Consider the following 25,684-nt stretch of genomic DNA (forward strand, 5'->3'; position numbering starts at 1 on the left):
GTGCTGCATGACTTCTGGTGTAAAATGGGCTTAATTTCATCACACGGCAGCCTCTTATCATACCATCTCGTGCTTGAGAAATTCAGTGTTATCACCCTGAAAGCGGTGTCATTAAATTTGGACTTTTATTTCATTTAAAATAATTCATACAAATGCATACAGTCACAAACATTTCTTTTTTTCTTTTAATCCTGTTTAACAAAAAAATAATGATATCTCATAGTATATATAGTATGTATATTGCTAGCCTACCACTTTAACCAGGAAGGAAACTATGTAGGCAATGGAGCGCTGCAACTACCCCAGCAGCTCGGAGCTGCCTCGTAAAATACGGTACGGTCAAGTCACACAAACAGGCAAGCATGACGCCAGCTTTTCACAAGACAAACTGGTTTTTTGTTTGTTTTTTTTTTCCCGTCAAAACAGAACGGATTTTTTTTTTTTTTTACCTTTAACACATAAGGTAGTACATGCTAAGTTAACAAACAAACAGAAAATAAAATAAAAAATAAAATTAAAAAAAAAAAAACACGGAATATACTTTTTGAAAGTACTGTGCTAAATTAGACTACAAAAAGACACATGGATACAAAAAACGATGCACTATGTGGTTTAATTCCAAAGGGAGGGAGGGAGGGGGGGAAAATAATTTTCCTGAGAGGGTGTGCAAAACAGGCCTCTTTCGGGGCTTTTTCTTTTCTTTTTTTTCATTTTTTTTTTAAAAATCATACCAAAAACAATAATAATAATTTAAAAAAACAAACCCAAAAAAAAAAACCTGATCTATTAGTTGATGGTCACCTCCCTTTATGCGGTTTTACTTTCTTCCGTTTTCTACAAACCACTGATCATATCCTAAAAACTGTACACAAAACAGGTTACATTCAGAACTACGGCTGTTTGGAGCAATGAAACCCATCGGACACAAAAGAACAGGAAAAATAATAATAAATCGCCCACCGCACTTAGACAGACTACAATCTAAACCAGCAGGATTTGTTTTAAGGAGTTTTTTTGTTCCAAATCCAAGAGGTTTTCTTTTTTTTTTTGTTTACACATTTAAAAAAAAAAAAAAAAGGGGGGAGAAGAGAGAGAGAGAGAGAGAGAGAGAGAGAAGAGAAAGTGAGAGCTAGCACGATCCACCACCTTCATTCAGTTCAAACAGTTGGCTACTTCACACAGTTTGTTGTTTTTTTCTTGGCTGGTTTCGAGCCTGTGGCACTCCTCTTCTTTGGGATAAAGAAGGACTAGGAGAGTTCTCTAGTGGTACGGAAAATTCTAGATCAGGAGTATGTGGCTACTACAACTGCTCGTTGGGGTGCTGCTCTCGGTCGGGCTCGGCTTTGCCTGTCTGGCCTGGAGATGGCGCATGGGGCGGGTGTGCTACAGGGGGAAGGCTGTGGCTCATCGGCACGGCACTCGGCACGATTCCTTCCACTGGTGGTGGGAGACCACCGGATGCCAGGCTTACCACACCTGGAGGGTACCTTTAGAGCAAAGAAACAAGAAGTTCAGAGAAAAAAAAAAAATTCAATAAATATTTCATTTAGACTTGAACGTGGCAGACCATAATATTACATAGTTACAAATATGGATCTTTTTGAATTTTATTCATTAGATATGCTAATGAATGTGCACATATCCCTACATTCACTGGATATGAGCAATCGCGTGCTCTGATTGGCTACTCTACTACTAGGCTATCAGCTTATAGACCCCTTTCACATGACGTCACCGCGCCGCGAGATTTTGTTAGGCGCCATATTGGAAGACCAAGTACATGCACTCACAATATAAAACAAAGTACGAGCGAGAGTAAAGTGACACGATGGCTGATAATTCTGGTTATGTGAGTACATTACCAGCTGCAGAAAGGGCACGGTATGTGGAGAAACTGGCTGTGATTGATGGGTTTGACCCATATGATAAAACTCGCGGCAAGGGAGAATGGAAACATAAGGAGGACCGGACACCAATTCTGCCATCTGTTTGCTACCCAGACATTGTAAACTATTTGTTGTTTACACCCAGTGCCTACACTCAGTGTTCGAACTATGCCGATATTTTCGGGGGGTCCCTTTTTTTCCCTTGCGCTTGTCTCGGAGTGCGGATCTCCAAACACATGAGAAGCCTATCTTGCGCACATATCACGCGGACTCCACACCTCCACACACGCATCGCGTCTGAAGTCATAACTCATCAGGGGAAATCGTGTCCGCATTGGCATGTTCAAAAAACAACCTCGCGTCAACAATGATACCACACGCAAGGAAAAAAAAACAGTCAGGCTACTCAACAACCAACCTGGCAGCAGCGAGCAAGCCCCAAACCATCCTAAATTATTATCATTATTAAATTGTAGAAGTCTGGGAGGCTTGCTCCTCATACAGTTATCAACTTGGGGCCAATTTAGCATGTTTTAAATCTGAATTTCTTGCGTTTGCTTACCTCAAAGTGTCCGCAGATCATGCACAGACTTATCCATTATATCCACAGTTTTTTGCCAAGTCTCACACAGGTTTCTTTCAAGTCTACTGTTGGGCCAATAAATCATAAATAAAACAGCTCAGATTTGTTTGTTTAAGTCGTTTGCCACTCCACTTTATTCTCGTGGGTTCACATACCGCTGCCGTTATTATCCCCTTATCACGAGTTTGTTGGTCTTCCAAAATGGCGCAGGGTCTGTTTACTTCCGGTTTTGGGTGACGTCAGTGAAAGGGGTCTATATACTGTGAGTAGAGAAAAACAAAATGGCCGAGCATGTTGCTGAACCAACCGAGGACGAAATAAAAACGAAAACAAAACCCCTAAAATACGGAATTAAAGTATTTGATAGTAAGAACTTTTTTCCCCAAAAAATTTAGCCTGGCAAGCCAGACTAAATGTGAATATTTAGTCTGGCCTCGCTCGTAGACATTTCCGAAGGGTGTGGGAGGAACAACCCGCTGTCTTTCAAACTGTCTCTGTGCGTATAGGCCAACGCTCTGACCAATCAGCGCAACAGTGACTGTGACGTAGTCAGAGCGACAGAAAGCAGTGGGGGAGGCCTTGAAATAAATAATTTTTCAAAATGCGTATTAATTAATAAACAGGTTCTAGATATTAAGAAGTTTGGAGATAATGACAACAAGTTTGGAGTCTGTACCACATACTTAACATACACTTTTTTTTTTCAAGGGTTTGCTTAAACTGTTTTTGAGAGTTTTTATTTAGTGGTGTTTGGTGAAATAATTTCCCTTAAATTTAAAATAACGGGAAAATAAGAAACAATCAAAAAGTAATGTTTCAAAGCTGTTTATTAATTCTTCGTACTGCACAAACTAGCCCATCCTTTTGGCTACGAGCGGAGCCAGCTGGTAGATCAGACTTTTGCCATAGCCGGTCGGCAAAACAGCAAAAACGTCCTTCTTGAAAAGGAATGAGCGGAGAGCCTCTTCCTGCTCATGTTTCAACAAAAACTCCAAGTCTAATTCTTCTAAAACTGATTCCAAAGCGGAATCAAACTAGCGCTGTTCACTAGGGTTGGGCGGTATTACAGTAAGAAGGTATCCCGAGGTATCCAAAAGTACCAACGGTATCGGTCTCATTACCGTCATTTTAAAAAAATATATAATATCTAAATAAATATGGAGTACATGAGGTCATAATATAAAATAATAAATTGAAGATCATCCCGAATAACTGTGTGATCGTATTTTCACTAATTCTATCAATTTCCTAAAGAAGTTCTCATCGCGTGCAGGGTTGTTTATGTCGTTACCATGGCAACCCTGCGTGACATTTGGAGTCTGACAGAAAGCTTCGCAAGAGACTGAGACCGCGGTTGAAAGATGGTAAGTCAAGATAACGAGTTAGTGGAAAAAAAAAAAAAATACAACATCGGCAGTGTGGCAGTATTTTGGTTTCAAACCAAACGAAAAGGAAGAGCCAGCAATAATGTAAATGACCGCGCAAAATCGAAAAAAATCGAATATGTCCCCTAAGGCACACCATAGCCTGGGGTACTCCACTTCCATGAGATCTCTCCAATGAGTTGTGTTTTGAGCAGGTTACATGAGTAACAACAAGGTAAAATAATATAACGTATGACATTTGGGATGTGGGTAATAAACGTTTGAAATGTCATCTACTGAAGAAACGGAAGAAAACATCGTAGCGTAAACTGTTCGGTTTCTGGTGGGAATTAGCAATGCGCTTGCTATCTTTGTTGGGTGTGTTAAACCGTATGGATTTAAGTGGAATAATTGTAAGGAGTTATGTGATCAAGACAACGTTTTAAGCAAGGTAAGGCCATCTGATTATTAATTTCCCCGCCATGGCATGACGTGGGCCCATATGATTTTGCCTTGTGCAGCTATCACGCATTTGAATTAGGTTCGCCTCATTTGCGCTGAAGAATATGGTTTATCACGCAGTCTAAACGGACTTGGGTGTTGGTTGATTCTTTTTCTTTTCTTTTTTTATTTCCCATGCTTGAAAGGGTATGATCCTGCTCATCGTGTACTTTTTTTTGATGGAGTAGGTGAAATAGTGCTGCAAATGGCATTTCAATGCAGACATGTGTAAACGACAGTTGAATGCTATTTTCAAGATGAAGGAAGAGTTGCGTGATGCTTTGAAATATCTCTTAATCCATTCATCAATGCACAAAATTCGCTATGCTGCTTTTAAATAGTACATTTGAGGCATAGGCGCAGGTCTGGACAAGGTCCGCCGGTATAGGCGCACGTTACACAGTAGGCCGAAACAAAATATTTTTTTCTCGGTAATACCGTATACCCCGGGAAAACACAGAGACAGTTTAAAGGTATCAAAATTTGGATACCGCCCAACCCTACTGTTCACTAGCCGTAGCCATCTTTCCTGCTGTGCTTTCTCCAGCGTCGCGCAGCCTTGTCGTCACTCCTGCAAAAGCCCGCCCAAAGAATCCAAACAAAAACCTTGCGTTGTGATTGGCGGGCACGATTTGATGCCCGGGGTGTTTTGTTGATATGGTGCGAGGCTAGACCCACTCGTAGGCAAAAATATTTTTGGCCGCTAGGCTACCAAAAATTATCATCATTATTGCATTTTTCACAAATTGCTCCTGTCATTTCGTCATCTTTAAGCATTAAAATTTGTTGAATTTTTTTTTTTTTTTTTTAGACTGGTTCAAAAGCTCAACAAAGTTTGAAAATGACAGAACTGAAATGTCCACGGAAGAATTAAATAAATGTCTAAAGCTATTCTATACCTCGGCACGACAGCAAGACGGCACTTTGTACAAAAAAAAAAAAAAAAAACTAAAGTCAATTCGTGCCGCCATCGATAGCTTTTTAAGAAGTCTGTCGAAGCGGAAATGATTTTGGCGGATGGTTTGTCTAAAGGTTTTATTTATCGAATTTGCAAAAAATAAAAACGCTCCGTTTCTCAAAATCCAGTGAATGTGGATAGAATAAAACAGTTATTCCACTCAATCGCGTCGTACATGGGTTATAGTGCCATCAGCTCATGTACGACTCGATATATTTTATTCATATTCTTTGTGTACGGACCAAACACCAAAAACAGAACTAGGTCAAAAGAAAGTGAGGGGGAGGGGGAAAAAAAGAAAAAAAAGTCATCCATGTTTAAACCATTACAACAACAGGGAAGTGACACATTTTGGCTAAATGTCAAACAGACACGGAGATGTTTATGAGAAAACGTGGTTGAATACAACCAACTTCTTCTGTACTGCATACAATACTTGACTGCTTCTATTCGTCCTGTACGCTACAGCAAAACATTACACTTCCTTCTTCATTTTTCTGCTGTGTGGTTTTGGTACATGCGACACTGCGCGAATTTCACATGCGAGTACGTTAGCAGACGTGTTTGTGTCAGTGTCTGTGGGTGATGTGTGGAAACGCACACGGTTCAATACGGGGTGAAGTTCCACCTCCTACTATTAGGACTCGAACTGACTGATCATCTTTTGCAAATTAAATTAAATTTCGTGTGCTGTTCCACGTTGCGTTGGACGCCCAATAATAGTTAAAAAGATAAAAAGAAATTCTGCACTTTGTAAATCATCATCACACCCTATTTCATTGTTAAATGTCTTCTCTGTGCTGTCAATGGTTATTTTTAGAGTTAAAAAAAAAACAAAACTAGTAGCTTCCTAAAATTAATTTAATCCAAAGCACGTGCGCAGTATCATGAAGGGGGCTTTGGACAGCACATCGTTCTTTACATTTGTTTATTTAAATGCCTGAATCCTTGCACAGCCTATAGAGATCTTGCAGTCACGTGACCGGAAAGTACACAGCCGCCATCTTGTCGGTAAAAAACACAGCTGAATACTGCTGCACTTGTGTACAGAATGGATCAATTTCAACCGACGGACTACACGGCTCATTTTTCTAACGAACAGATAACTAGATATATGTCTAAAATAAACGATCTACAGATTAGTGACCCTTATCGATTACCGGACGGAGTTTTCACGACCGTGTCAGTGGATATTGAACTGCCAGAGGTGGAATACCCGGACGTGTATAATTACCTCATTAACTTTCCCTCGCTGTTCAGTGGTGAAGCACTGCGTGCTTATAAATCTCTGCACAGTTATCTTTACAGAAATTCAGGATTTGTCAGCGACTCAGATGTGGCATCTTGTAAACAAGAAAATAACAATCCTCATTGGACGGGTAAGTCACTTAAGTATTACTAGTATAGCACTGACCAGCCGATTATAGAATAGAATAAGGTAATTCCAGCTGTAATTCCAAATCGTCCGTCTTGTTTACATGGATCTGGCGTTGGAGAGGTAGAGGCTTAGCAGTGGAGATTTGAGTGGCTGTTTTCTGAGCTTAGTCAACAGGCCGGCTCTGCCTGCAGCCTCGCTTTTGCTTCCGCTCCCGGCGCCGCCTCCTTCGCTTTGCTTCCGATAACAATCCACGGAGACCCCACTGGTCTCGCTATCTCGTCCGGAATGTTGTGCATGCGATGGAAATCGCTACAAACCGTCATTTTCTGCTGGAAGCCAATGTCCAGTAAGTCCATACGGTTGTAGTGGATATTGAAGTCCGGTACAGACGAACAACACGCAAAAATACACACAAAAAACAAAAAACGTGCACAGGTAGGGAGAGCTTGTAGCCGCAGCCGTTGTAGTAGAATTGTATATAGTAGGGTTTTCCAGAAGAAAAGGTAGAAGTAAAAGCAGAAGTAGAACCAGAAGTAGAAGTAGAAGGCGGAAATATGGCGTTTGACCGACAAGATGGCGTCTGTCACAATCTGGATCGGCTGTGACGTCACATGCAAGTGCTCCATAAAACACTTGGTGAAAAAAATCTAGGGAGGAGGGAAGAAAAAAAAAAGCACGATGAAATCCGTTTTATTTTCCTATTTGGTTAAGTGGAATATTGTACCGGATGCCACAGTGGGTTTAAAAGGAAAATCAAAAATCTCACTTGACTGTTTTTAATTTTCTATGACGTTATCATGATGAGCTTGTCGGGGTTATAATGTGCTGCCGGTGTTGTTAATGCATTCATTGACAGAAGAAACTCTCAGGGGACATGACAGGGGAATAAAAAAAAACAACCAGAACACCACCCAGGAAACGGAGAAGAGGCTGATAGAGATCTGGCAACAGCATTTAAGGTTAACTAAATGTTAAACAGGTTGCAAAGCTCTCTTTTGCTGACAGCTATACAAGTATAATTTCTCCTGTATAGAGAAAAATTCTTTATTTTCATACAAGAGTCATGTCTGGGGTCGAATGGGCGTGAGAGCGAGAGGGAAAACAAGTGAACGGAATTCAAACAGACGAGAGACGAACCTGACAGACTTAGGACGTGATCAATCCTCAATCCTTCTGCGTGTTTCAGGTTAATTACTCTACGAGTTTGGGTTCGAGCTAGTGGCTTAGAATCGTATCTACAACAACATGCAAACCATCAAACCACTCACACCCTTTCCTGCACCTCCCAAACTGACTCTGCAGTTCCCCACCACGCTCGAACCTCCCTGCAGGTTTAACTGGCGTGGCGTTAAATCTATAACTGCACCTGTAGGCTCCGTTGAGCTCTGGGTGGATGGCAGGGTCCATGCCTGACCAGTGGGTGGTCTGTGTGAGAAACTCCTTATTCACACAGTTCTTCAGGCTGTCAGGAATACGACCTGTGGGGGGGAAGAAAAAAAAAAAAAAACAGCCGTGTTACACCAAAACAGTCCAGCAACTTCTAGTTCTTCATCTAGAGAAGTCATGGTCTAAAAGGGTAGAGAAGCAGCTCTCGGACCATAAGGTTGTCGGTTCAATTCCCTGGACCAGCAGGAATAGCTGAAGTGCCCTTGAGGGGATCAGGACACTTTGTCCAAAGCCTTTTTCATACGCACTATCCCTTATTTTATATGTGGTGACAATATGTGCTTGTGTGACAAGATTGAGGGGGGGGGGACCAGGATCGGAAAACCAGGGAATCTACATGGGAGAATAAGGCTTGGTAATGGGCGCTGACATGGTGTAATACTTCGCAACGAACGTTGAATGATGCCTTTTGATCATGTGCTGGTGAGCCTCATTAACAGAGTCCGCTCGGCGTGCGCGCACCAAAGCATGCAGGACTGACACCCACATAAAAGTCGGGGCCCCAAAAAAGGATATCTGGCAAGTGCAAGTACAAATCTTCTATGTAATTTGGTCTAATAAAACCAATCTCTCCCCAGAAGCGGCCCCAGCCGAACGTGCCCGAAGTTAACTCTCGACGATTCCCATCGTTTCCGGTTTCGTTTTGCACCGGCGGCCCCTAAGCCGGGCAAGGAAGGAGTTTTTGTCGAATATTTTTTGGATTTTACATGAATACTACAGTAGGTAGGAACCCATTGTTTTGACCACACTCGCCAAGAAAGGCGAGTCTGGGGCGATCTTTACTGACTGTTACATTTCACAACTGGCGTTTGGCGAGTGGTTAAACTACACGCTGCAAAAATGTGTTTCGCTTCAGTCAGATTCCACTGAGAATTCCTCCTTTTTACGAACAAACAAATACCTGAAACACAAAATAATTGATCGTGCGTATGAAAAAGGCTTCGGACGAAACGGTCGTTGGGCGAAATGACCTGTATCCGCCTTGGGCAGCCCCCAAGTGCTCCGCAGTCTGTGTTGGGTATGTTGTACACCACTCTGGATAAAAGTGTCTGCTAAATGCCATTAACGCACAACCCCGATTCCAAAAAAGTTGGGACAAAGTACAAATTGTAAATAAAAACGGAATTCAATAATTTACAAATCTCAAAAACTGATATTGTATTCACAATAGAACATAGACAACATATCAAATGTCGAAAGTGAGACATTTTGAAATTCCATGACAGCAACACATCTCAAAAAAGTTGGGACAGGGGCAATAAGAGGCTGGAAAAGTTAAAGGTACAAAAAAGGAACAGCTGGAGGACCAAATTGCAACTCATTAGGTCAATTGGCAATAGGTCATTAACATGACTGGGTATAAAAAGAGCATCTTGGAGTGGCAGCGGCTCTCAGAAGTAAAGATGGGAAGAGGATCACCAATCCCCCTAATTCTGCACCGACAAATAGTGGAGCAATATCAGAAAGGAGTTCGACAGTGTAAAATTGCAAAGAGTTTGAACATATCATCATCTACAGTGCATAATATCATCAAAAGATTCAGAGAATCTGGAAGAATCTCTGTGCGTAAGGGTCAAGGCCGGAAAACCATACTGGGTGCCCGTGATCTTCGGGCCCTTAGACGGCACTGCATCACATACAGGCATGCTTCTGTATTGGAAATCACAAAATGGGCTCAGGAATATTTCCAGAGAACATTATCTGTGAACACAATTCACCGTGCCATCCGCCGTTGCCAGCTAAAACTCTATAGTTCAAAGAAGAAGCCGTATCTAAACGTGATCCAGAAGCGCAGACGTCTTCTCTGGGCCAAGGCTCATTTAAAATGGACTGTGGCAAAGTGGAAAACTGTTCTGTGGTCAGACGAATCAAAATTTGAAGTTCTTTATGGAAATCAGGGACGCCGTGTCATTCAGACTAAAGAGGAGAAGGACGACCCAAGTTGTTATCAGCGCTCAGTTCAGAAGCCTGCATCTCTGATGGTATGGGGTTGCATTAGTGCATGTGGCATGGGCAGCTTACACATCTGGAAAGACACCATCAATGCTGAAAGGTATATCCAGGTTCTAGAGCAACATATGCTCCCATCCAGACGACGTCTCTTTCAGGGAAGACCTTGTATTTTCCAACATGACAATGCCAAACCACATACTGCATCAATTACAGCATCATGGCTGCGTAGAAGAAGGGTCCGGGTACTGAACTGGCCAGCCTGCAGTCCAGATCTTTCACCCATAGAAAACATTTGGCGCATCATAAAACGGAAGATACGACAAAAAAGACCTAAGACAGTTGAGCAACTAGAATCCTACATTAGACAAGAATGGGTTAACATTCCTATCCCTAAACTTGAGCAACTTGTCTCCTCAGTCCCCAGACATTTACAGACTGTTGTAAAGAGAAAAGGGGATGTCTCACAGTGGTAAACATGGCCTTGTCCCAACTTTTTTGAGATGTGTTGTCATGAAATTTAAAATCACCTAATTTTTCTCTTTAAATGATGCATTTTCTCAGTTTAAACATTTGATATGTCATCTATGTTCTATTCTGAATAAAATATGGAATTTTGAAACTTCCACATCATTGCATTCCGTTTTTATTTACAATTTGTACTTTGTCCCAACTTTTTTGGAATCGGGGTTGTAATAAAACAATCAGTATCGTATACACAGTATTGTTAGAAATAAAACAATCACAGCAATGACGCAGATGAGAGCGAAGCATCATGACGCATCATAACTTCGCTTGAAATTCCTTGGCGAGAGCGTTTTAAACATTTGGCAACAATACTGGCATGATGAAATATCCACATCATGTAGATAGTTCTCTCAAAACAGTGCTACATAAATGCTTATGTATAGAAATTAGATACAACACTAACAAACCAGACTTTTAGACACGATTCCGATTTGCCACAAAGTGTTGATTAATCTATAATTAAAGCAAGACTGTCTTTCAGATTTTTGAAGTTTAGGTCATAAAAAGATTTTCCCCGACACCCAATTATGTGTGTTTGTTTAGTGGACTGAAAGCTACTGAATTCGAATCACAGACTTCCAATTTTATTAGCTTTTTAAATAGAACAATTAATGAATTTAGAGCCACGTGGGCCTAAATTCTCCGCTATTTTTTCCTGCTTCACCATGACCCAATACAAGATACTACGTCATGCATCACGTGGTGGGCTTTCCCCGTTCGCGCAAGGCATTGTGGGATATAAATTTGAAACAGGAGAGAAAAATGAAGGATGCGAATGAAACGTGAAAGACCGACTACAGTAACGGAAAGCGAGAAGAAAAGACGCTATGTTACGAAGGAAAGGAAATGCAGGACCAAACTAATAAAAATATCGGCGGTCAGCGAGCACCTCGGTGTGATCGGCTGTTCGTTTAGCGACAATGATGGAACCGTCCGTGTACGGTCAAAGGTGAACCTGTAGATGGCAGTAATGCAACACTGTGGATGCCGGCTGCTGTAAAACCCAAAAGAAGAAGAAAGGTAAACCTGCGCATGCACAAACCAGACTTGCTTTCCTGCGTGACGCAAGCGATTTCATGCGCATTATTTGTTTGGGAATCCCCTCAAATTAAATAACTTCTCAGCCACAGAATGACCTGTTTGTTGCATTTTTTTGATATTGCAGAAATAAATAAATATATATCACAATGAGTAATTTTCAGAGGGAACTAAATTTCACCGGTTTTATGAAATCGAAAGGGCGTCTACTTTTAATTGGGTGGTGTAGTGGTTAGCACTGTTGCCTCACAGCAAGAAGGTTTTGGGTTCGAGCCCAGCGGCCGATGGGGTCTTTCTGTGTGGAGTTTGCATGTTCTCCCTGTGTCTGTGTGGGTTTCCTCCCACAGTCCAAAGGTTAGGGTAACATGGGGCAGCCCTGGCCTGAAGGGCCCTTGAGCACCTGACCCCCACTGCTCTGGGTATATATATCTCAATCTCACACACACACACACACACACACACACACACACACACACACACACACACACACACACAGTGCTCAGCGTAAATGAGTGCACCCCCTTTGAAAAGTAACATTTTAAACAATATCTCAATGAACACAATTTCCAAAATGTTGACAAGACAAAGTTTAATAGAACATCTGTTTAACTGATAACGTGAAAGTAAGGTTAATAATATAACTTAGATTACACATTTTTCAGTTTTACTCAAATTAGGGTGGTGCAAAAATGAGTACACCCCACAACAAAAACTACTACATCTAGTACTTTGTATGGCCTCCATGATTTTTCATGACAGCACCAAGTCTTCTAGGCATGGAATGAACAAGTTGGCGACATTTTGCAACATCAATCTTTTTCCATTCTTCAACAATGACCTCTTTTAGTGACTGGATGCTGGATGGAGAGTGATGCTCAACTTGTCTCTTCAGAATTCCCCATAGGTGTTCGACTGGGTTCAGATCAGGAGACATACTTGGCCACTGAATCACTTTCACCCTGTTCTTCTTCAGAAATCCAACAGTGGCCTTAGATGTGTGTTTAGTCATGTTGGAAAAGTGCAGGACGACCAACGGCACGGAGTGATGGTAGCATCTTCTCTTTCAGTATAGAGCAATACATCTGTGAATTCATGATGCCATCAATGAAATGCAGCTCCCCGACACCAGCAGCACTCATGCAGCCCCACATAAGGACACTGCCACCACCATGTTTCACTGTAGGCACCATGCAGTTTTCTTTGCATTCCTCACCTTTGCGATGCCATACAGTTTTGAAGCCATCAGTTCCAAAAACATTTATCTTGGTCTCATCACTCCAGAGTATAGAGTCCCAGTAGTCTTCATCTTTGTCAGCATGGGCCCTGGCAAACTCTAGGCGGGCTTTTTATGCCTGGGCTTTAGAAGAGGCTTCTTTCCATGCATGCCATTCCTCTGCAGCGTACGCCGTATTGTGTCATGGGAAATAGTCACCCCAGTTTGGCTTTCTACTTCTTTAGATAACTGCATGCCGATTTTCTTCAACCCTTCTCATCAGAAGACGCTCCTGTCGAGGTGTTAACTTCCGTGGACGACCTGGACGTCTCTGTGAGATGGTCGCAGTTCCATCTTTCTTAAATTTTTGTACCACTTTTGCTACAGTATTCTGACTGATAAGTAAAGCTTTGCTCATCTTCTTGTAGCCTTCACCTTTGTGGTGGAAAGAAATTATTTTCTTTGGGGAATTCTGAAGAGACAAGTTGAGCATCAGTCTCCATCCAGCATCCAGGCACTAAAAGAGGTCATTGTTGAAGAATGGGAAAAAGACTGATGTTGCAAAATGTCGCCAACTTGTTCATTCCATGCCTAGAAGACTTGGTGCTGTCATTAAAAATCATGGAGGCCATACAAAGTACTAGATGTAGTAGTTTTTGTTGTGGCGTGTGCTCATTTTTGCACCACCCTAATTTGAGTAAAACTGAAAAATGTGTAATCCAAGTTATATTATTAACCTTACTTTCACGTTACAAGTTAAACAGATCTTATATTAAACTTTGTCTTGTCAACACTTTGGAAACTGTGTTCGAGGTATTGTTTAAAATGTTACTTTTCAAAGGGGGTGGACTCGAGTATACGTGATAAATAAAGGCTTCTTGCTTCTACCATGGTAAAACGGCATGAGGAAAAAAAAACCTCAAACTTTACAAAAGCGTCTCAGGAAACAATAATTGAAAGTGTACAGCATGTCCCCTTGAACTTCACAAAGGCACGTGTAATTTGTGATAAAAATGTTATCGTGCCGTACCGGTAATGGCCCTGCGGATCTCCCGAGCTGCTTCCTCTCTCATCTCGATAGAGGCCTGCTCGCTGTACCAGGCGGCGTGAGGAGTGCAGATCAGATTAGGGGCATCTTTCAGAGGGCCCTGGCTGAAACTGAGACGGGCAGTTAAAGGCATTAAAGTAGTCATACAACCGATACTTCAGTGTGAAAATGATTACACTGGCATGCAGTAAGACGGTTAAGCACATAATGCTTCACTGAGTTCTGACACATCACCTGAGGCATTCGGTCTCTCTCTCTCCCCCACACACACACTCAGTGCTTACCATAAATGGCTATCTTTCTCAGTCCTTCCCTACCACACACACTCAAGGCTCACCTAAAGGGCTCGGTCTCGTGGACGTCGAGAGCTGCGCCGCGTATTCTGCCCTCTTTCAGTGCCTGAGCCAGAGCTTTCTCGTCCACCAGGCCCCCTCGTGCAGTGTTCACCAGGAACGCACCCTGACGCATCTGACGCACAGAAAAAAAAAAAAAAAAAGCACACGTCGCTCTATTTCGTGTGTATAGTCCATAATAAGGACACAGCATGATAAAAGCATAAGCAAAAACAGGGTCGAGCACCGATTTGAATATAGCCGGCGAATTCTATCCTGCAATAATGAGACGACGTTATTACATACCATACATCTGAGCAGACAATATTAAAAATATATTATTATAAGAAAGTGGTCAGGATAGAGGAACTGAATTGAGATGAGTGCACAGGACAAAAGATGGAGAGAAAGGGGCGGGGCTTCTACTAGGATCAGTTAGTATCGGAGGGATCAAAACGCCTTCGCAATTTATACGTCAGTTGATTCTTATTGGGTAGAAAAAGACGACTGGTGTATTTTATAAGTGAGTGATAACTCGTAGCAGCATGAATGAATGAACGAACCTTTATTGTCGCTAGTCACAAGTACCAGCGAAATTAGCCGTCAACCTGTCCGTACATATACACATACATACGATTAACACGGGGAGTAGACAGGACAGGAAGACAGGGATGAAAAAAATACAGTAATAACATGAGGGGATGGGAGGAGAAAAAAAAAAAGCAACCCCCACACCATGCTCCTGGGGGGAGTACAGTGTGGGAACATAAAAAAAAAAAAAAAAACCTCAGCACATAAGCACAAAAATAACACAGTACACTTTACTCGGGACTCGAGGGGGAAGGGGGTGAGAGAGAGGGCGGAGGTATAGGTAACCCAGCGCAAACAAGCAGTCCGGTCCGGCAGCCAGACGGCGCTTACCGACTTGTCACACTGGGGGTAAAAGCGGCGACCGTGGGAAGAGGGGGGAGGAATACGAGAGAGTCTAACAGCAGTGACCTCTGGGGGGGAATTGTTTCCCCAGCAACGGTCTCGGCCAAGGCCAGTGCTGTCTGAGGGAGCCGAAAGCAGATAAGATTGTTTGGTCTTGGGGCGAGTAGACGCATTCCTTTACACGACTACTCTGTCCATTCTGGTCTCCGAATCGAATCGAATCCATTTTCCTTTGCAAAGCAGAAAGCTTCTCCGTGATGTTATCCGTGTTGTGGTTCAAGTTCTGAATAGCCACAGTCTGAGTGCCGACAGCTCTGCCCACTGCTTCAATCATGTCGGGCAGCTTTATGGGGCTCTGGACAGCTGTCACCGTTTTCTGATTTCCTCGAAAACCAGGGCAATGCCTAATCCAATCAGCAAAAGTCCTGTAATCATGGTTCCGAATAGGTAGATGTCTTCAATGTCCTCCACAGAAAGAACAGCCAGGCACACGACCCGCCAGCGCTCCCACGCATCCATCATGTAGCCAGCTGCGAACGTTCCGGCAGGACAGGCTGGTTTCCCCGACCCCAGGCTTCTCGTCGAGAAGATTGTGTCAAGTGCGTGAAGAGACCAGTTTATCAATTCCATGGTTTTTAGTTTGGAGAGCAGTGCGGAGAGAGTCTCTCAAAAGTATAGACACTAGACAGACGAGACAGCAGAAGCAGGAAAGATAAGGGAAGGGAGAGGCAGAGAAATGCGACCGCCTGCTCTGGTTTTAAAATGGCGCGTACAGCTCCAACGCAAAGTCTGTCAAAGTTGGCATTTGAAGGTGAATGATTGGCGACCTGTTTGACAGATGAGATGGCGTGTGTGTGTACGTGTTACCTGTTTGATAGTGAAGTCATTGATGAGGTGGTGGTTGTGTTCGTTCAGGCTGCAGTGGAGAGTGACACAGTCAGAGTGGAACAGTAGGTCCTGTAGTGTGTTTACTCTCTGCAGCCCCAGCGCTCGCTCCATGCCATCAGACAGGTACGGGTCGTAAAAGATCACGTTAAATCCAAACGCTTTAGCTCGCAGAGCGACAGCCTGACCAACACGCCCTGAAACACACACACACGACAATCAATAATCTTTCCTCCCACTCAAATTGCACGTTTCATTTCCCCTTTGAAATGTTTTCCAAATGGCTTTAAATGAGTGATTAATTCAATAATTAACTGAGAAGTGCCTCACAACCACATTATATTAAAGATAATTTGCGATTTCTGAGTCTCTAACTGGTTGCTAATTAATTAAAACAAAGAGGCTGTAAATATTTCATTGCATTAATCCTACAGTGCGTAACATTCATTTATCATCAGGAAGTGCTTTATCCTGGTCAGAGTCGCACACAGGGTACAAGGAGTTATAGTTTAAAAAAAATCTGTGCACACAGAATAAATAGTATATTAAAAAAAAGTATAAAATACAGTGAAAAACATTTTTAGTAAATTTCATATATAATTTGATAAATTATTTCATGTCCTGGTTACTGCAAAAAAAAAAAATCTAAAAAAATTAAAATAAATCAATAATGAAAAGTTTAACAACGGTTGTATAAGCTGACCGAGGCCGATGATCCCCAGAGTTTCCCCTCGGATGCGGGCAGCTCCAGACGCGACCTCACGGATTTGCTCCACGCTCTGGACCCGCGTGCCCTCACGGAGAGCCTGGTGCAGCCAGGTGGTGCGTCTGTAGAGATTGAGGATGTGACACAGTGTCGAGTCGGCTGTCTCTTCCACCGAGGCTGAGGGCATGTTGCACACAGCTATGCCTAAAGAAAAAACAAACAAAACAAAACACACCACACACACCTTTTACTATATGGAAAGAGGCGCACACACAACGTCAGTATTGATACATTAAGAAAGGAAATGGGAATCACCCAATTCTCCAGCTGATTTGATGTCGATATTGTCGAAACCGCTGCCGATACGGACGATGATTCGAAGTGCTTTGAATTTCTCCAGGTCCTCGCGCATTAATGTAATGGTGTGGTACATAAGAGCCCCAACGGCCTCGTTCAGTACCTGGAGGACCACGGGGGGGGGTGGGAAAAAAAAGGACGTGAGGATAAATATATACATATAGAACTCTGTCCTTTTATGCCTAAACTGTCTGCAAGAGCACAACTACATTTTTAATAGATAAGGAATTTCTCTTTTTTTGTAAATTCTGATGAAAACTTGTATGAAAGGGGGGGAATGAATTTTATATATATATATATATATATATATATATATATATATATATATATATATATATATATTGCTGGGAAGAAGAAGCAAGACACGAGACAGAAACGACAACTGAAGCCAGACGCGATCCCGACTTTGTTTCACCACAAAACACCGCCAGCACACCATGTCACATATCCAACAGATGGAAGATAAGCAGGTAAATATCTCATCTCATCTCATTATCTCTAGCCGCTTTATCCTTCTACAGGGTCGCAGACAAGCTGGATCCTATCCCAGCTGACTACGGGCGAAAGGCGGGGTACACCCTGGACAAGTCGCCAGGTCATCACAGGGCTGACACATAGACACAGACAACCATTCACACTCACATTCACACCTACGGTCAATTTAGAGTCACCAGTTAACCTAACCTGCATGTCTTTGGACTGTGGGGGAAACCGGAGCACCCGGAGGAAACCCACGCGGACACGGGGAGAACATGCAAACTCCGCACAGAAAGGCCCTCGCCGGCCCCGGGGCTCGAACCCAGGACCTTCTTGCTGTGAGGCGACAGCGCTAACCACTACACCACCGTGCCGCCGCAGGTAAATATATTTTTTTTAAATAAACCGGCAATAAACTAGCCACTACTATATTCTGATTCCTTCTCTAATCCTGCACCGGCATAATTTTTGTAGAGAAATGCGAACAAATTGACCGCTCGACCATGATATTATACTATAGGTCGAGTATACACAGTTTGCACATGACGTCACAGAGTCGGGGATTCCCTAGTGGCGGCCATCTTGTGGGTCAAGCTTACCGTACGGGTCACTGAGCACACATTGTAATGCGCGAGTACAAAGTCTTCAAAAGAACCCAAGCAGGCTATTTAAAGCTAGCAATGGTGCACACCTGTTGTATTCACGGCTGTCGTAATAGGTCAGATGATGACGTCAAGCGGAGCTTTTATGGAATTCCCACTGTATGGGAGCACGAAGGCGAGCAAACAAAGAAACTCAGCATACAAAGGAGAAATCTATGGCTTGCGAGAATCGACCGCAAGGATTATCAGCCTTCCAAACACAGCAAAGTCTGCTCCGATCATTTTATAAGTGGTAAGTTGTTTAAATAAACAATCAATTGTGTTTAAGTTGGTTTTGGGAAACCAAAACATCATGTGAACAATCTCTGGAGAATGCCTAACTGGAACCGCTGAGTGTACGTTTACATTGTAATGTACACTTAATATCGCTCGTTTGTCACGTTTCTATTTGACACTTGTCACTTCACCTCACGCAAGGGTCATTTTTGAAAAACATTTTAGGTCTATTCTTATGATTTGATTTGTTTTTAATCAACTTATTACGGTTGCATAACATTCAACAGTCTATTTAAGGCTAGAATATACAACCCCAATTCCAAAAAAGTTGGGACAAAGTACAAATTGTAAATAAAAACGGAATGCAATAATTTACAAATCTCAAAAACTGATATTGTATTCACAATAGAACATAGACAACATATCAAATGTCGAAAGTGAGACATTTTGAAATTTCATGCCAAATATTGGCTCATTTGAAATTCCATGACAGCAACACATCTCAAAAAAGTTGGGACAGGGGCAATAAGAGGCTGGAAAAGTTAAAGGTACAAAAAAGGAACAGCTGGAGGACCAAACTGCAACTCATTAGGTCAATTGGCAATAGGTCATTAACATGACTGGGTATAAAAAGAGCATCTTGGAGCGGCAGCGGCTCTCAGAAGTAAAGATGGGAAGAGGTTCACCAATCCCCCTAATTCTGCGCCGACAAATAGTGGAGCAATATCAGAAAGGAGTTCGACAGTGTAAAATTGCAAAGAGTTTGAACATATCATCATCTACAGTGCATAATATCATCAAAAGATTCAGAGAATCTGGAAGAATCTCTGTGCGGAAGGGTCAAGGGACGACCCAAGTTGTTCTCAGCTCTCAGTTCAGAAGCCTGCATCTCTGATGGTATGGGGTTGCATTAGTGCATGTGGCATGGGCAGCTTACACATCTGGAAAGACACCATCAATGCTGAAAGGTATATCCAGGTTCTAGAGCAACATATGCTCCCATCCAGACGACGTCTCTTTCAGGGAAGACCTTGCATTTTCCAACATGACAATGCCAAACCACATACTGCATCAATTACAGCCTCATGGCTGTGTAGAAGAAGGGTCCGGGTACTGAACTGGCCAGCCTGCAGTCCAGATCTTTCACCCATAGAAAACATTTGGCGCATCATAAAACGGAAGATACGACAAAAAAGACCTAAGACAGTTGAGCAACTAGAATCCTACATTAGACAAGAATGGGTTAACGTTCCTATCCCTAAACTTGAGCAACTTGTCTCCTCAGTCCCCAGACGTTTACAGACTGTTGTAAAGAGAAAAGGGGATGTCTCACAGTGGGAAACATGGCCTTGTCCCAACTTTTTTGAGATGTGTTGTTGTCATGAAATTTAAAATCACCTAATTTTTCTCTTTAAATGATACATTTTCTCAGTTTAAACATTTGATATGTCATCTATGTTCTATTCTGAATAAAAGATGGAATTTTGAAACTTCCACATCATTGCATTCCGTTTTTATTTACAATTTGTACTTTGTCCCAACTTTTTTGGAATCGGGGTTGTATAAAGTTGTATATATCAGACAGCCTTTAAAGTTTGATGAAGTCAGTTTCAGGCTTTGGAGCAGGCTTTGGCAGTTTCAGGCTTTGGCTGCCCTGCATAGTCACTTGAAAATGCATCTTTGTCCACTTCGTAGGGGTCAATTCCCCCAATCAAGGCCAGTTTGGCTGCATACCGTTGTCGTGAGATGTCATCTAATGTATCTATATACTTCTGTTTGCTTGATTTTGCCAACATTGATCTTTATTTTAGAAAACTGACTATATAACTTCATAAATTCGTCCGAGATAACGTAGCCGGTAATAGCGATGGTCCGTTGGCTGGAGGGCATTCCCCGGAATGCCGTGACGTCAGTGAAAACTATGTATAGCATCCACTTGTACACCTCTGCTGTGCTTGCGGAAAATAACATCGTTATGGCGGCCTCCCTGACCAAAAAAAAAAAAAAATTAGTCTCGTCTATTTTCATCACTTTCGTGGTTATATTGTCGAGAACAAATTCAACATGCAGTTTTGCTTTTTTATTATTATTTTTTTTCTATAAAGGACAGACCGACTTATAGCTCAGTTTGTTTGTCTGCAAGATATTTGCTTTAATAGCTATCAGCTCAAAACATGACAAATATATCTTTGTGGGCTGTGATTTCCACCCCATAATAAAATGTTTAAAACTGGAGACCCCCTGACGATAGATCGAGGTCGCCACTATTAGAACCATGGATTTACAAAAAAATAACAAGAAGCAGCGAGACATGAAGCGTACAAGTCCTGCGTGGGAGCACTGAACTAATATTTTGTCTAAAATTGGTCCATATTAGTCGATGCACATTTAGGTCGAAGTGGTATGTCTGAGGCAAAAATATACATACAGCCTAATGTTTGTCAATGATTAATCAATCAATAACTATTTATGAAAGATAGTAATCATCAATCATTCAGGTGAGTTTTGCAACCCTCGGTTGCACTGTTTTCTCTTTAGTTGCGGGTTCAATCCTTTAAAAGTGACATACCCCTTTTCGATACTATTTTTCCAAGCTGACGCGGTTCCCTGAGGTCTTAATGAAAGGTCTGTGACATTCTTTGGTCAAAATTTCACAAGGATAAAAAGCACCACATCGCTCTTCTCTCCCTGTCTACGAGTGCTTGTTCCTTTAAAGGGGAACTGAAGTCATTTTTAAACTTGCTTTATTTCTTAACTAACGTGTTATTCAATTACGTTTTCGGTTTTATTAACTTTATATCGTTACGCGTATTGGCATATTATATTACACTTATCGGCCTTTAGCCAGACACACTTGCATAATATTAACGTAGATACACACTACCATTCAAAAGTTTGGGGTCACTTTGAAATGTCCTTATTTTTGAAAGAAAAGCACTGTTCTTTTCAATGAAGATCACTTTAAACTAATCAGAAATCCACTCTATACATTGCTAATGTGGTAAATGACTATTCTAGCTGCAAATGTCTGGTTTTTGGTGCAATATCTCCATAGGTCAGACCTGGGCATTTCCCGGCCCGCGGGCCGCATCCGGCCCTTTGGTTCATTCTGACCGGCCCGCGTAAGGTTAATTAGAAATTACAAAATAAATGTATTTTCTAATTTTACCTCATGCATGGACTGAATGTGCATTGCTTTTATTTTGAAGTTGTGTTCAACAAAAGCGCAATGCGCGCAACATGAACATGACATGAAATCCCACGAAACCTAATCCCGCGATAACTACTTCCGGAATTTGTCCAGACCAACCACAAACTTGTACATCATCCTTCAAACGGTCCAGCCAATCACATAGTGTGACGTCACCAGCAGGCACCGGAGCTGATCTGTAGATCTGATTCCTACACCAAATGGACTGATGATCATCTGTCAGCTGTGCTTTGCATCTCCACCTCAGACATTCAACCTGACTTTGATGCACTCATTAAAGACCGACAGAGACTAGATTTCTCTCACTGAACAAATAAAAAACTGAAAAACACCAAATGAGGTGATTAGACTACAAATGTGGGCATCATTATTATAATATGATGTATGAGCAATTCCAGCGTTATGGACGTGACACTTGAACTCAAAATGGCAACAAATGACCCAGTGCATGTTTTATTGTCTCCCAGTATTTAAACAGGTGTTGCATATTTTAAGGCTGTACCATACTGGAGAAGTGATAGAACAAGAACAATTCCCATAGTACATCTAGGGCATGCCAGAAAATGCCAATAAAAGATGCGTTATGGATGTGACAGAAAAAGTATCACTTTTCTTGGGTGACTGTACATTTTTATCAAACTCTGTGAAATCGTAAACCTAATGTCGAAATGGAGATATCCGTTTGATAGAGGGGTCCAAGGTGAATATTAAAAAAAATCTTTGTTTAAAATATTTTGTATTTCATGCAGAGTTTCGGAAGGAAAAGTCAGCGTTATGGATGTGACGAAATTCCGTTATGGATGTGATGCGTCTGAAATAGACATGGCATATGTTTAGAAAATCAACAATTTAACCACCATAACTCTTTGAAAAACTCTCTAAATATCAGCTAAAACTATCAAAGTTCTTAAATAATATTTAGGATGGCTATTGTTTTGCGGATTTTAGCATACATTTCTGTGGCTTGTGGCAATAATATAGAATTGTACATGATCAAAGTTGATTTTAGCTTGGGGTTTACATTATAAGAAAGAAAGACTGACAGTGACATATTAGGTTGGTTACAAATTGGTTCAACTTATTCACATCTGTAAAATACAGGCCTAGGTGAGATCTCTGGGAGTGGTTTTGATGTATTACATGCTGCTTTATTTTTGCATGGTGAGGTTGACATTTACATGGAATTGCCCGTATCTTGCTTGATATTTGGAGTAGAAAGACAATATTGTGATGTCTTTATTGTGTTTTGGGGTGAATGTGACTGAAAAAAAATTGGTACAAACGTTCACATTTTGTTAACCATTGTTTTGGGAAATTTGATTGAATAAATGGCATTTTTTGTAAGGCAACCTTGTTTTTTCCATACTCTTACCAGTCTTAGCAGCTTGTAAAAACAATGTTATTTACTGCTTTATATAAAGAAATACAATTAATATTATGCAGAATTTAGTTCAGCCTTTTGGTCCGGCCCTCTACAAAATTTTCTGTTTCTCATGTGGCCCCATGGAAAAAATAATTGCCCACCCCCGCCATAGGTGTATAGAGGCCCATTTCCAGCAACTCTCACTCCAGTGTTCTAATGGTACAATGTGTTTGCTCATTGCCTCAGAAGGCTAATGGATGATTAGAAAACCCTTGTACAATCATGTTAGCACAGCTGAAAACAGTTGAGCTCTTTAGAGAAGCTATAAAACTGACCTTCCTTTGAGCAGATTGAGTTTCTGGAGCATCACATTTGTGGGGTCAATTAAAAGCTCAAAATGGCCAGAAAAATATCTTGACTATATTTTCTATTCATTTTACAACTTATGGTGGGAAATAAAAGTGTGACTTTTCATGGAAAACACAAAATTGTCTGGGTGACCCCAAACTTTTGAACGGTAGTGTAAATACAGGGTGTTTAAAAAAAATTTGATATCATTTCACATTCTAATAACTTTGCCAATTCTCATTCAACTGACCTCAAAATTTTAACAGCATGTGTGGAAACAGATCAAAATTTTAATGTTCTTTTTTTTTGTTTGTTTTTATCTTTTTAGGTATAGAAATGCCATTCACTGGAAAAGAAAAGGCGTTTTGTGTGTTCGAGTACGCTCGAACAAGACTGTGCAGCGTGCATTTATGAGAGAATTCTCTAAAAATGCACCAACTGCAATGCAGATTTGGACACGGAACAAAAAGTTCAAAGAGGAAGGCTGTCTGTGCAGGGCAAAAGGATCTGGATGACCACCAGCATCGGAAGAGACGGTTGAGCGGGTTCATGGAAAAAAACAAAAATCGTGCGAAGCCCCAAGAAGTCCATAAGAAGAGCAAGCCTGGAAACCCAGATTCCTCCAACGACAGTTTGGCGTGTCCTGAGGAAACGCTTGCGAATGAAACCGTACAAGTTGCACCTCGTTCAATTCCGTGTCTCAGGCGGAACGCATATTGAAAATTGGTGAAATCGTTCATGGAATCCACATACCTTTGAATTTCTCATTAATATTTTGAGGTACAAATCTTATATTGCTCAACATCAAGTCTGTTCAGTTTCATTTGCCTAGACTTAGACAGTGGTGCTTGAAAGTTTGTGAACCCTTTAGAATGTTCTATGTTTCTGCATAAATATGACCTAAAACATCATCAGATTTTCACACAAGTCCTAAAAGTAGATAAAGAGAACCCAGTTAAACAAATGAGATAAAAATATTATACTTGCTCATTTATTTATTGAGGAAAATGATCCAATATTACATATCTGTGAGTGGCAAAAGTATGTGAACCTCTAGGATTAGCAGTTAATTTGAAGGTGAAATTAGCGTCAGGTGTTTTCAATCAATGGGATGACAATCAGGTGTGAGTGGGCACCCTGTTTTATTTAAAGAACAGGGATCTATCAAAGTCTGATCTTCACAACACGTGTTTGTGGAAGTGTATCATGGCACAAATAAAGGAGATTTCTGAGGACCTCAGAAAAAGCGTTGTTGATGCTCATCAGGCTGGAAAAGGTTACAAAACCATCTCTAAAGAGTTTGGACTCCACCAATCCACAGTCAGACAGATTGTGTACAAATGGAGGGAATTCAAAACCATTGTTCTCCTCCCCAGGAGTGGTCGACCAACAAAGATCACTCCAAGAGCAAGGCGTGTAATAGTCGGCGAGGTCACAAAGGACCCCAGGGTAACTTCTAAGCAACTGAAGGCCTCTCTCACATTGGCTAATGTTAATGTTCATGAGTCCGCCATCAGGAGAACACTGAACAACAATGGTGTGCATGACAGGGTTGCAAGGAGAAAGCCACTGATCTCCAAAATGAACATTGCTGCTCGTCTGCAGTTTGCTAAAGATCACGTGGACAAGCCAGAAGGCTATTGGAAAAATGTTTTGTGGATGGATGAGACCAAAATAGAACTTTTTGGTTTAAATGAGAAGCGTTATGTTTGGAGAAAGGAAAACACTGCATTCCAGCATAAGAACCTTATCCCATCTGTGAAACATGGTGGTGGTAGTATCATGGTTTGGGCCTGTTTTGCTGCATCTGGGCCAGGACGGCTTGCCATCACTAATGGAACAATGAATTCTGAATTATACCAGCGAATTCTAAAGGAAAATGTCAGGACATCTGTCCATGAACTGAATCTCAAGAGAAGGTGGGTCAAGTATAATATAAACATTTAATTGCAGTTAAATATTATACTTATCGGCCTATTCTTTTTTTTTTGCCTTATTGAATGTAGTTTGTTTGGTCCGCGGCAGGCGTCGCTTATCCGCGCGATCTTCACGAGACTTGTGCAAGACTTCGAAATGTGAAGTGTCAGCGCCGCCAGTTTGAAAACTCTTTTCCAAACGAAATCTTGCACAAAAATGAGTTTAAATGACGATTACTGCCTACTTTTTTTCAAACTTTCCTGATTGTTGTCAAAACAAACAAAACTTCCGGCTTGATTACGTCAGCATTCGAAGGCAGGCAGGCAGGCAGGCGCGCGTGCCTTTTGACAACGTTGGCAGATGTTGGTCGCTTTGATTTCCGCT

The 25,684-nt window shown here is 41.6% G+C and overlaps 1 protein-coding gene across 4 annotated transcripts in view; it reads right to left on the reverse strand.

The window, feature by feature from the left end:
- Window positions 1–106: 106 nt before the first annotated feature.
- The window catches only part of LOC132890478 (C-terminal binding protein 1), a 131,311-nt gene continuing 105,733 nt past the window's right edge, over window positions 107–25,684 (reverse strand). For 3 of the 4 annotated variants that reach the window (XM_060927351.1, XM_060927350.1, XM_060927352.1), the window contains exons 3-9: window positions 17,065–17,209; window positions 16,747–16,953; window positions 16,026–16,240; window positions 14,231–14,361; window positions 13,876–14,003; window positions 8,037–8,148; window positions 107–1,487 (exon numbers count right to left, since the gene is read on the reverse strand). In XM_060927351.1, coding sequence (XP_060783334.1) covers window positions 1,301–1,487; window positions 8,037–8,148; window positions 13,876–14,003; window positions 14,231–14,361; window positions 16,026–16,240; window positions 16,747–16,953; window positions 17,065–17,209 — 1,125 coding nt within the window. In that variant the 3' untranslated portion in view covers window positions 107–1,300. Of the gene's footprint in view, window positions 1,488–6,526; window positions 7,318–8,036; window positions 8,149–13,875; window positions 14,004–14,230; window positions 14,362–16,025; window positions 16,241–16,746; window positions 16,954–17,064; window positions 17,210–25,684 lie in introns of all 4 variants that reach the window. The other variant, XR_009655196.1, reaches the window with a different exon arrangement.

This window comes from Neoarius graeffei, chromosome 8 (assembly GCF_027579695.1).
Source record: "Neoarius graeffei isolate fNeoGra1 chromosome 8, fNeoGra1.pri, whole genome shotgun sequence".
Taxonomy (NCBI): Eukaryota; Metazoa; Chordata; class Actinopteri; order Siluriformes; family Ariidae; genus Neoarius; species Neoarius graeffei.